Here is a 13,349-nt window from a genome sequence, read left to right as displayed (position 1 = left end):
TAATACATACATACATACATACAGACAGACAGACAGACAGACAGACAGACAGACAGACAGACGGACAGTCGGACAGACGGACAGACGGACGGACGGACGGACGGACGGACGGACCCGATGACATGAAGTGCTGTGCAGCGGTTTGAACAGCAACCGGATCAGAGTCGCCGGCTTTCGCCGTCACTCGGATGCCATTATGAGCGGAGGGTGTTACTCTCGGTAATGGCGGTCGCCACAGCTCCCTGCTATGATTCATGACAACCGGTGCTAGCGCCCGGTTACTCCCCGGTAAGTAGCAAAATTAGGGAAATTAGCAAAATTGCATGTGTGCGGAATATGAAATGCCTCAGACGGCCTCCCATAATTTCTGGGTAATATTTAACATCAGCAATTACAACGTGGAGCTGTTTTCAACGTTACCAAAACGCGATGGTAAATTCAGCAGCCAAAGTCGGCAATGACACTGGGCTGAAAGACGAACGCAAGATCATATTATTTTCCTCAATCAGCAAACGTTGGTTTACCTGTTGTGTTGCTAGAATTGTCCTTACATAACTGAAACCTCCGCACACGCAAACCAATTAATATCTATATTAAGTCCGGCGGTCAACAGACCAGTGCTGTTAGGAGGTAACTGACAAGTCACGGGTGGTTGTAAAAGGAAACTTGGTATGCCACGCCGAACATGGATGCACATGATCCAGGAGCTAGATTATGCATTGTAAGTACAATCATTACTTTGTTTAATAATGTATCTAGATTGGCAGTTGCAATTGAAACTATGAAAAAACGCCGAGCGTGTCGTGTTCAATGTCCGCGCAGAATGCACAATACACGCGGCCTCAAGGAGGTCGTAGCAATTGGGCGCAGGGGACGCTGCTTTTATAGATGCTTTGGACGTTAGGGATCCGAAATTGTCCGGCGTCAGGATATCGATTCAAATATCTTAATATGACACAGTTTCTTCATTTATGTTTCAAACATCTTATATGACAAACTGAACAGATTTTATTGATGCCGCACGTGATCGACCTGGTTCAAGCGGTCCATTCGACGATATACGGCCTGTGAGTGTGACTTGTGCGTGCTGAGCAGCAATGAATGGATTCTTTTGAGAAGGTTTTAGTATTGACAGTAGACACGGTGATAATATGGTAGCAGTTATCAAAGCAGTTGATACTTCAGCTGCTAAATTAATACCTAAATACACTGCATTGTATTTCGTTATGCAAATCATAACGCAACATAGCGAAATTGCACATCACACATCAATTTCACATCACAGAACATAAGCATATGTTCTGAACTTCCGTGATGGGAAAGGCAAGTCTCGTCAAAACCTTATCACAAAACTCATCACGAAGTATCTCATCAGAGACACCTAGAGGTGGTTTACGCACTGCGTAGTACATCCTTATTCCTTTATATAGACAAAAATAAGTGACATGAAGCTGGGCTAGTGGAGTGCCCGCAAAGGTAGGCATTTAAGACTTGTTGATGCTTCGTGCAATGCCATTGCACCAGCGAATGACATGTTTTGTCAACATATTATAAGTATACGCTATGACACCGATGTCGGTAAAAGATAATTCGTTTCTTCACCTTTGCTTCTTTCTGAATTAAGGCCCCATGCCATTTTATGCGGCCATCACATTCACTGGCTAATTACATTTATTACCCAGATGACAGACAGGACCTCTTTCGGCACATGCCATTAGAACCAACCGCCTGGTGCCTGTTTGACAATAAGCTTAGCCGTTTGGCCATCAGTACCACCTACCATTCGCCGGTAATGCCAGATGAAATATGAACACAACATCCAGCAATAAATAAAATACCTACCACGGCGATGGACCAGCTTGTGAGTTGATTCTGTCGGTTCTAGGAACATTCGGCTGACGTTGCTGACATTTACGTGCCGTTTTCGTGGTGGCGTGGCTGCCGAAATGGTGACTGTTGTCGATCGTGTACCGTTGACAACTTCAGACATATTCATATTTGAAATTAAACGTATTATGCGAGTATGATGTGTTTAAAAACACTCAAAAATGAAAATATGAAATTGTTTTTTTTTCTTGTTAGTAGCCGGTTGCTTCGCTGAAGCTGGAGAGTGGAGACGGCTCTCAATTCAGTACATATACGCCATTTCCACTGCACTCTATAGGTCATATCTATATTCTGAATTATTCTATTTAATTTTCAAGTCCGCAAATAACTTCATGGATTATATATGCTCTCTTCAACTATGAATAAACATTGACTGCCTGCAGCCTGGCCTCAATCATGCACCATTTTCTCCTCACTGACCCGAACGACTTGCTCTATTTTAAGTAGAGCCAGTGCATGGCATCGGCTCTGTCTGTAAATACATGCGGCTGTCATCGGAAGCCGTCTCGCATATGGCAACAGCGAGCGCCGACCAAAGGTCGCTGGGCTCCGCCCACGCCTGTCCGACCTCCGGGCCCTGCCTCACACGGCGCTGCATGCAGCTGACAAGCACGACCTGACAAGGACCGGGCCGGGGCCGTTTGACACAGCCACCGGCCGCTGCCGATGGGGCCCTTGGCAGACGGGATGGCAGCAGCACTGCCGGCCGTTATATAACTGAGTGGAAAAGTTGATACCTACTGTTGATGCTAGATGCTGGATGGGATGGCGACCGTTGAATCGGGATCTAGTGTCAATCACACTTTCTAATTAGGTATATTGTTTGGTAGAACAAAGAAACTATTATGCGTCCGATACCGAATCTCTTCGCAGACGCCGGGTGCCATATTAAATGATCAACCAGGAACCTCGCAAACAGAAATTACTTGGACTGACCAAGTTTTCGTAGATTTCCAAACTTGAAAACATATTTTCTCTCATGAATATATTTTTGGATCAGTTTTTCTTCCTCATGGATTAGGTACAGAGTATTTATACTGTGGAGGTTTGAAACCTTCTGTCGCTTGTGACATTTCCGAGAGTCTTTACCTGCATTGTATTCTTTAACCTCTCCCTGACGTTTGTCGGCAGGCGCTGAGCAAGAAGGAGCACAAGAACGACGGTCTGGCGGGCGCCGACAGTCCGGAGCCGGAGGACTTTCCGGCTCCGGTGCAGCAGGAGCCGCCAGCGGCCAAGTACAACCACTACCAGCGCCTGATGCACCCCGGCCTCAACAGGGTGAGATCACGGGGGACGCAGTCGGTGGGAACCTAGCTTTATTGGTGAACTAACTTCCTACGCCTGATGCGTCCCGACCTCAACAGTGTAAGAGCGAGGGGACACAGTCAGTGGGAACCTAGCTTTATTGGGTGGTGAACTAACTTCCTACGCCTGATGCGTCCCAACCTCAACAGTGTAAGAGCGAGGGGACAGTCACAGTCAGTGGGAACCTAGCTTTATTGGGTGGTGAACGGAGTTTGACAGGCTGGAAAAATCAGTTAGCTGAAGTCTCAGAAGTTGCAATGAGATGTAGAGATGCAATGAGATGTAGGGGATGCATCTGTACTGATTCCCTACATTCCTCATTTGTACTTCTGGAAAGTCATTTCAGCACGAGCCTGCTGCATTCGGAATTATAAATAGTCAGATTAGCTGACCTATACCATCTCGCTGGGGGAGGCCGTACAAATATACACACAGTGGGGCTGTTGGGCGCACGGCTGATGGAGTCGGCTCTGTGGGAACGCCTGCAGCTGACGAGCTGTCTGACCGTCCAGACTGAATGTGACTGATATTACGACTGAATGCGACTGATGCCACGAATGAATAGGACTGAGACTGCGACCGAGTGCGACTGATAAGTCGAACTCTGATGTTCATTCCGGCGGCCAATATACCTCTCGACGGTCGACGAGTGATGCAAGAGCTCTCTCCCCGCGCTCTGCGCGAGAGAGGACGGATGAAACATGGCCTGAGATCATGCAAATCGAAGTGGGACTCCATAATTGTTAGCAGAGCTAGTACAGCAACTCTGCTGCGCATTGCACAGGTCGTGAGTGAAGGAAACTCACTCCACCGTCGGTCACTGTTCAAGCCGAATTGCGTGGGAGTGTTTGTCCCGTTCCAAGGAAGCGTGATTTAAGAGTGGCAGATAGTGATCACGCTTGCGACTTGACTGGATGCTAAGACCAGCTACAGCGATTATCCGCAATCGCGATCCTAGTTAGTTCTTTGCGTCACTTTTTTATTGATGAGCCCAACTTGTTTCGCCTTATTATCGATGACATCACTGTGATTGGCCATCACTTGGTGAGACCAGCTAACGGAATTCACACCGAGTGAAGATAACAATGGTACTGCGCAGATGTGCTGCGCAGTCTCTGCACACCTAGCACCTGTTATCTTTTGAGGATTCACCTGCACGTGGCAGGCGGGCGTTTTAAACCCAGATGCGGGTTCCGACGGTGACATTCAGGCCCGGCTGAGGCTGCTGTGCCCTTTGGTGCACGAACAGGTAATAGGCGCGGAACAGGCTCCGTGACAATTACTATGGTGTTACTGACTTTAGGAGAGATGACATTTTTGAGGCATTTTATATTTTATTTAAACCTTATCATTATCCTTTTGATGCTCGTAAATGTCTAACAAAACATCCCTTTCATTTCATTTGCAATCACACCTTTGCCCGAAGCCATATCAATGCTACCTTGCACGGAAAAATGCCACTCGACATATCAAACCCACTCGAACGCCTATATCACAATGGAAGCCGCGCCAGCATTACAACCCCACATCGCTCCATGAGATACAGTCCCCCAGTCTCCACCAGCTCAGCATCACAACACGGGTACGGCCGCGACAGTTGCTCGCCACTCAGCTCATGTGTCTCTCGATACGCGACCTGTCTGCGTCGCTGGCGACGCGGCGCCTGACGCCATTATCTTCCCCTTTCTGCTCACTGCGGTCCCACTCAGCATCCGCCAGCGGTGAGGGCTCGCGGAGGTGGCCGTCACGGCGGATATGGCACCTCCGGCCGCGCCGGTGACTTCCCCGTGACGCATGTGTCACCACAGACGTGACGGTGACGTGTGCCGCGCTGCCGGTGACGCGTCCAGCTGCGGAGACGCCTGCCGCTGATGGAGAGGATCTGAGATGGTCTCAGATCAGTGGTCTGAGGTCGTCACTGCTGATTGGACGGAGTGAAGATGGTGATAAAATAGTGAAGATGGTGAGATAAAAGGATGAATTAGAGACTGGCATTGATATGGGGGCGCAGCTTGATTGAACTTACACACAAGTTTGGTCCTTTTTTTCTAGAAGTCCTTTTGGATTTTATGCTTGGATGTGAAATCAACCTCGGGGGGAGCTGGGGGGGGGGGGGGGAAGGAAGGGCTAAATAAAAGAATCCATTAACTTGAAAGGAAGTCAGCACAGACGAACAGATTGCTTCTTCTGATCAGACTAACATGACATTACGAATAAACAAGTCGAATAGACGCTGCATATGTTTGACGTGTCTAATGTAAAATAAACAAGAATTACCCAGTCATGTCTGGGCCGGACGGAACTTTGTCTTTGCCCTGCTGGTTGTCTTGACCTGACTGTCCTAAACAAAGCCAGGGCTGTTCAGGTCGGAGCTTTTGGACTATTAATATCAATGCACAATTGGATATGCAACAGAACAGGATAAATCGGGATATTCGTATTACATCAATTGCATGACGTAATTCATACGCAAGTAATAAACTTGACGGCAGTCAACTTAAGTTCTGTTTTGACGGTAGCTATTAATTCAGCAATAATTTCGCAGCGGATGCCCAGCATAGAACTGTCGAAGAGGAAGCTTTATTTAGACATCCTGCATTCAAATGACATTTTTATGTAATTAACGCCGATGCTGTTCTTTTATTAAGATCACGCAGTTTTTCAACATCAGATATTGTTGACGTTCTGTTTAAACACATTAATTACCCATGCTTTCTCGATATACCTATGACCATTACATCAGGTACGAGTTAGGAACGAGTTTAACCAACTAAGGCTCTTGTAAACCGTTAATAAGTGAACGTTGCTATCGAAATAGATGTGTAGGTACCGGCTTCTGCGTTCAACGTTATAAGTCTTCTAAATACTGAAAATAGAACAACATTCCTGCTTCAGACTTTCATTTGCTTTTGCTGGTGAGAGTTGATATAGGTACTGATAAATAACAAGCAAAAACGCAAGGCTGCCCCAGAATGGTCGTTGTCACAACAGTTATCAGGACACATGCCATGCAACAACTTATGTCTGCATTCTTTTTCATAGCGACACGGGTATATCGTGAGTACCTATACCAATATGCTATTTTCAGATTTGTAGGGTTAGGTTGGTGCCTTTTACGACGAATACACACACTCAGTAGGTAGGTACTGGTATGCCTACATAATGCGGGGAGTACTTTTTTAGTCTATGCCCGGTCATGAGAGTTCTTACCCAGGCGCTCATCCTCGCGTGGAGCCCAATTGAAGTCGTCAGAGACCCTCTATCGCTCTCTACCTGTATGTACCCCATCCCCCGGACTGACCAGCTCGGCTGTGACGTCATCGGCCGTCCGAGCTGGGTTAATCTGCGCAGCAGCTGCTGACTGCTCGTGATGACGTCATAAGTCACCATATTGACGTCGTACTACATTGTCGGACAGTGCGGCAGCATGCATCAGTGTCCACCGCACATGCTTACTGCGTCACTGCGGTCGTTTGACGTGCCTGATTGGCAGCTGTTTGGTGGATGACGTCAAATGGGCCGTGTCTTGACGCTGATTGGTGGCCACCGCTCATCCTATGACGTCACATTAGTGGAACGCCTGCAGCCTGGTGACCTTGGGTGCCATGAGCGGGCTCGTCGTGCGCCCGGCCGGCCCGAGGCCTGCCCGTCTGCCCAGAGCGTCTGCCTCCAGTCTCCCACTGATGAGCCTGGACGAGGCGTGCCACATGGCTCAGGAGATCAGTTTGTTTATGTTTCTATCGGTGGCTAAACTTCTGGTATAGGGCTGTGGGGTATTTGTGGAGTCTGATACTAGGTCTGGCAGTCTGGCTGATTTAGGATAACAAACCAGATGGAGCGGACGAATGCGGGATATCATTGCTGCTCTATCTTGTGTAGGAGCTGGTAGGTCTGCCGAGACCGTATCGTGTCCGTATGGTGCGGTCAGGAAATCCCGAAGAGCGCCGAAAGTTCACAGGAATCATATCAGGTCATATCAGTCATAGCAGTGGGCGCAAACAAGATCATGATTATAGATAGTCGTTACCTATGGTTCGTGACATTGAAAAGGCGGCAAATCATTGTATGGTCGGTTGTTGGTACGTAACGTGCAATGATAACGAGACCGTCTACTCCAACATTCACAATCTGACTTTACGCCCTAAGAGAAACATGCCTATCCGTACAGCGCATTTAACCGTCCATCACTTGCACTGACGTGGATGATAGTCTAGAAATGAGAAGGATGAATGGAATATATCTCCTCCTCCCTGTGACTTATCTAACCGTATTCCCCCGTTCTTCAGAAGAAGGACAGCCCGGCAGGAGGACACCCATTACCGAGTTACCCCTCTGACCTTATAATGTCCCCCTGTTCCTCAGACGGAGGACAGCCCGGCAGGAGGACACCCATTACCGAGTTATCCCCCTGACCTTATAATGTCCCCGTTCCTCAGACGGAGGACAGCCCGGCGGGAGGACACCCATTACCGAGTTATCCCTCTGACCTTATAATGCCCCCTGTTCCTCAGACGGAGGACAGCCCGGCGGGAGGACACCCATTACCGAGTTATCCCTCTGACCTTATAATGCCCCCTGTTCCTCAGACGGAGGACAGCCCGGCGGGAGGACACCCATTACCGAGTTATCCCTCTGACCTTATAATATCCCCCTGTTCCTCAGACGGAGGACAGCCCTGCAGGAGGCTATCCGTCCGCGGAGGACGGCGGACAGTACCAGTCCCCGGAGAACGGGCACGGCTCTCTGCTGCAGGCGGCCTCTCCTCCACTGCAGCAGCACTCGCTCAGTCCCCGTCAGATGCAGCACCACGCGGTCAGCCCTCGGCCCGGGTCATCACAGGGTGAGTGGTGGGGACAGGGACTGCAGCTGTCGTCCGGGCTCAGCTCTTAGGCTGGAGAGTAGTTGGGCCCCGGCCCGGGTCGTCACAGGGTGATTAGTTCGAGACTGCGGTCTGTGGGTACCGTCTGGGCTCAACTCTAGGCTGGAGAGAAGTTGGACCTTGGAGTCTTTTCAACTGGTTGCTGAAGATTTTTTTGCAGCTCTGAAATTGTTGGTGCTTAAAAATAATACTACTGAATCCGCGAATACAACTTTTACCTGGATCTCATCACGTGGTGTCTCTTATCACATTAATCAGACGCTGTCCGTCACGATCTCCTGGCCTGACTAGCGCGTCCGTCCGCAGGTCTGCTCAGCTCTCCAGTACCGTACCCGTCCACCTCCACTCCGCCGGAGCCTCCAGTGAGCTCCAACGGCTCGCAGCTGAAGGCCGCCCTCGCCGGAGCCAGGCAGACCTCACCCGTGGACGTCGCAGTACGTATTAGCCGCTGAACTGCAGCTACGGTGGCCGTAAAAGGATTCTTTAGTGTCTCGCTGGCCGATGTTATAGCTACGCTAGTATGGTCTTGAAATATTTGAGCCATACCTACCTTGGGAAGTGCTTGCAATTGTGAGTTTTCATGGGCTTATGCACGAGTTTTTTTATATTCAGCAGCAACTGTGGGTACGGAAGCGTGAGCTGCGTACTGGTTTCATCAGCAAACGAAGGCGTGATTTTGGTAGGGTAGACCGGGGCAAGTCGCCCCGCCGAGGTAAAACGCCTCACCGATGTTTCTCGGAACTGGCAAGGTTCTGTGGAAACATCGTCCCTTCTATAAAACGTGCACTATATGATCATTATATGAGCAAACTGGAAAGAAATTGTGATAACTCTTTAGGGAGATATAGCCAAAAATTTGTTTTTGGAGTGATTTTTATGTTTTGCAGTCAGATTATGCATCATGGCGTTCTTTTATTGTCCACATCAGGTTAACGACTTTCATGTATTTTGAACAACTAGTGTCTAACGCTTATAATAATGGGTTGGTCCGTTTTAAATTATCTCTTGCTGGAGTGCAAGGCGTTGTTCTCTGACCGAACTACGTGATGGGGCAAAACGCCCCAGTAGGTCGCGGGGCAAAAAGCCCCATGGGGCGTTTTACCTCATGTGTTGTTCCGAATACCCACTTCCTTATGTTCGGTAACTGGCGAATAGTAAGTTTCTATGCAATTTTATGTGCTTTTCTCAGCAAATTAATGGCAAAGGAAGTATTTTGTTAACATTTGTATTGCAATAATTTATTATTTGGCCTTATGAGCCAGGTGAAAAACCTGTACATACAATAGTGTCATAGCTGAACACCTGACAGGATGGAAGGTGCTAACTTCAGTTCCGTGCCTCCCAAGGTCTAACGGGCCTCTCATATAAGATTTAGTCAACCAGCATGTTTAATCTTTAATCTAGAGTATGGGGCTTCTTGCCCCAGGCCGTGGGGCGTTTTGCCCTGGGGTTGGGGCAAAATGCCCCATTTGCAGTTGCTTCACAAATCACTTCCTAGCTGGGAGTTCGATCATAAGTGAATGAATTTGGCGGGTGGAATCTAAAGTAAAATGTCCAAAGAACGCATTGAGCACAAATTTGGCCTTCCAGGTGATGTGGGACAAAAGTTATGTAGCAAAATAAATTATCTGGGGCGTCTTGCCCCAGGCTACCCTACAATTACTGGTAAATGCAGAGGAATGCCGGCTAACCAGTTTTATACCGGATTCACATGAGACGAAAATAAAAAATGAACAGGTGTAGCATTCGACTTAAATCTGGATTACATCTGCAAATCTCTCAAAATCATGATATGCTTTGTTGAATCGCGTCTGGCGTACTGTTTATGCTGTGAAACCCTGTAAACCAGACACAAGCTCAGACGAACAGGCATGTGGTAAGATTGGGAGTACCTACAAACGAGTTTCTTAACTTGAGCAATTTTCCACAAAGTTAAAACGTTGTTGTTAGGATGTTTCTGTTACCAGGAATTATGTATAGCGATTCAACGTTGGCCGGTGACTGTCTTCCTTGACTTGATCTTGGAAGTTGAGTGCGAAGTTGTTAAAATGGTTCGCTAGTTTTCATGCTTCAGATGCTGATGCTTGTTCATACATTTTCTAGCTTACATTCGATATTTCTCGCAATAATATTTACATTATTTCGATGTACATATATTGACGAGCGATTCAGTGCTGTCAATCAGTCATGAAATTAATGTAATAGAAATGGAACATCAACATTGAGCTACGTCAGAACAGTTATTAAATATAGGCTAGCCACTATTTCCTCAACACGTCACGCTCTACATATGATCGCTTTCAGTATATGATGTAATACGGGATACATTTTCAGCTATTGGTAGAGTAGAATTAATACAACTCGTCACAGCTGTATCCGCTGCCACTCTCGCTGAATCCGCGGCTGTCTATGCTCCCCAGGTGTCTCGCGGTGGTGGAGGTGGCGGCGGACCGCTCTCTGCCGAGTACGGCGGGTACCCTCCGGTGTGCGGCGCCTCCTCCGGCGGCGGGCAGGAGTTCGGCGGCCAGGAGCTGCAGCCGGGCGGCCTGTCCGTGCCGGCCGGCTGGCGCACCGGGCCGCCGGGCCTGCAGCAGGTCCACCCGTCCCATCAGAACCACCACAGCCAGCAGAGCCATCAGAACCAGCAGCAGCACATGCACCACCACAGGTGAGCAGAGCGCGCCCCACCGGTCCCACTGAACCCAACAATCCCACCAGTCCCATCAGAGCCAGCAGGGACACCAACACCATCACATGCACCACCACAGGTGAGCGCGTCCCACCGGTCCCTATGTCCCACTGTCCCACCAGTCCCACGACAGGCGAGCGCGTCCCACCAGTCCCATTCGTCCCACCAGGCCCACCAGTCCCAGGACTGTCCCACCTGTCCCACCAAAGCTAGCAGTCCCACCATTATACCAGTCTGCAGGTCCATTGAGAGTCATGGACACATGGACCACCAAAGATGAGCGCGTGCCCTCGTCCCCTTGATTCGTATCCGTTCCATCGCCGCAGCTACCCCATCGGTCCAAGTAGTCTTACTTTTCCCACGGACATTATCCTCGTTAGTCGCACATGCGCCATTGTTGACAGAAGGGTGTGAGTGATAGGATAGGTATACCGCATTCCTTGACCTATGATGTTTAACAAAACTAAACATGACTAAATGGTCTCCGTTACTTGTCCACCCTGCACTCATTAATTAGTTATTTACCGCCTTCCCTATCTAGCGTCATCCTGGAAAAGTATAAACTAGTATATCGTGAGGCATCGTAATCAGCAAAGATACGGGAAACTCGTGTCGCACGGCTTTTCCCTGTCATAGCGCAGGGGAACCAGGAATCCGGCAGTGGAACCAAAAATAGAACCACAACTGACAGGTGGATAAAGGCAGTCGGCTTTAACCTGCTCTGCTCCAGGCCGGACGAAAATAGTGCTCAGGCTGCGTTGAACCCTACCGACCCGCGTTTACTGTTATATCCCCGAAGTTCTGTCCCGCTGAATATACCTCTCTTCTCGGAATACGATGACGAACGAGGGAAAATGCGCAGTTAGCCTCGCCATTGCAGGATATCTCTCAGTTGAGTGTTGTTTGGTCACTTCAGGATCCTTGACGCGGCCCAGAGTAGGTTTGCCTAACCCGTGTGCTGCTGCCAATCCTATTCGCGCTCTGCGGGGGTTCGGCGTCCTCTTATCATTGTCTCGGACGAGGTGTTATCGGGGAAGCACTCCGAGCGCCACCATGGGCGCCGGTCATGTGGTCGCCTGTATCGGCGCCCGCACCGGTCACGTGATCGGACGTGGTGTGCCTGTGTGTCGTTCAGTGTGGTCGCTGTTGACTCCTGGCGATCGCCGGATGGCCGATAACATGAGGCGCCTGTCATGGACACCGCAACACAACTGACGCAACGCTGCAGAACAGACACCGGGGCAGCGCTGCAGTGTGATGGGACTATTTGTGTTATAGCTGTTAAGGTGCCACCTATTTTTACGGGGAAAACTGAGTTACTTATGTAACGTGTTTAAGCTGGGCTATAACGGGATGGTTGTATCTCTTTTGGTTATATAACATGTTGAAGACGTCGTGTTTGAGCTATATCTGGGCTGGCACGGCGAGACGGTTACCGTGTCCAGGTGTAGCATGTCACTAACTCTGTGATCAGTAACTGTTCGTTCAGTGTGCTGATTTCGTATTCAAGTGTTCGTGTACTAGCGCCGTATCTTGGTGCTGCACTGTATGTAACACCGTTTCCTGGCGTTACAGATACAGTGTGTCGCGAGTGCCGTGCAGGGGTTGAGCTTACATCATATTTGGGTGTATCGGTGTGACCTAACCCCTTGTTGTGGTGCTTCAGTGTGTTTAACTCAGTTGCCGGGTGTTTCAATGTGACCTAACGCCGTGTCCTTGTCTTTTAAGTTTTAATGATCTTTCACTATATGTATCTGTTTCGATGAGCTCACACCGTATACGTGTGTTTCAGTGCGTTTGTCACCGTCCTCGGGTGTTTCAGTGTGCTCACACGGTCACACCGTATCTGTGTGTTTCAGTACGTTTGTCACCGTTCTTGGGTGTTTCGGTGAGCTCACCCCGTATATGTGTGTTTCAGCGTAGTTCCCGGGTGTTTCAGTGAGCTCACACCGTATCTGTGTGTTTCAGCGTGCTCTCGATGGGCGGCGGGCCGTGCCTGTCACCATCGCCGGGCGCCGGGGACCACTCGCCGCTGTCGGCGGTGAAGACGGAGCGCTGCTCGCCGCCGTACAGGGAGCGGCTGGACGTGCACGCGGGCCACCCGGGCCTGCGGCTGGCACCGGACGGCCATGGGCTGCAGGCACCGCCCGGCGCCGGCCTCGGACACGGTCAGTAACGGCAGACCAGCCGACACGGCCAGATTAAGGTGTTTTAACCCACGAGCCGCTGGGGGGGGGGGCATAAAGTTGCCCCCCCTTTACGTTTTGTGGAATATCTCCGAAACCTGATGAGCTACGAACGTGAAACTTGGCATAGCTTCAAATGAATACCTAGGCAATGTTTGAAGAAAGTTTGGTGGTTGTAGCATCTAAGATGACGTCACAGTGACGTCATAAAGTTTTGTCGTTTTCCGATATGGACCGTTTCTGATGACGCTGAGCATGAAACTCAACTGTAAATGAACTAGACAGCATCTGCTGTCATCCTAAAACATCTAAGTACACTTCCATCTAGTTGCTAACCAATAATCGGCCCTTTATATTCGGTCCCATATACCTGATGTATCGTAAGGAAACTGAGAGTGGCAAA

At 49.3% G+C, this 13,349-nt stretch overlaps 1 protein-coding gene across 3 annotated transcripts in view; it reads left to right on the top strand.

The window, feature by feature from the left end:
- Nucleotides 1-13,349, top strand: part of LOC122385584 (myocyte-specific enhancer factor 2B-like) — a 52,954-nt gene that overhangs the window by 35,365 nt on the left and 4,240 nt on the right. For all 3 annotated transcript variants that reach the window (XM_043373953.1, XM_043373952.1, XM_043373954.1), the window contains exons 4-8: nucleotides 3,019-3,165; nucleotides 7,855-8,032; nucleotides 8,378-8,505; nucleotides 10,492-10,739; nucleotides 12,729-12,928. In XM_043373953.1, coding sequence (XP_043229888.1) covers nucleotides 3,019-3,165; nucleotides 7,855-8,032; nucleotides 8,378-8,505; nucleotides 10,492-10,739; nucleotides 12,729-12,928 — 901 coding nt within the window. The remainder of the gene's footprint in view (nucleotides 1-3,018; nucleotides 3,166-7,854; nucleotides 8,033-8,377; nucleotides 8,506-10,491; nucleotides 10,740-12,728; nucleotides 12,929-13,349) is intronic.

This window comes from Amphibalanus amphitrite, unplaced genomic scaffold, assembly GCF_019059575.1.
Source record: "Amphibalanus amphitrite isolate SeventyFive unplaced genomic scaffold, NRLGWU_Aamphi_draft 000224F_arrow, whole genome shotgun sequence".
Lineage (NCBI taxonomy): Eukaryota > Metazoa > Arthropoda > Thecostraca > Balanomorpha > Balanidae > Amphibalanus > Amphibalanus amphitrite.
The sequence above is the reverse complement of the archived record's forward strand: the minus strand, read 5'-3'. Positions and strand labels throughout refer to the sequence as shown.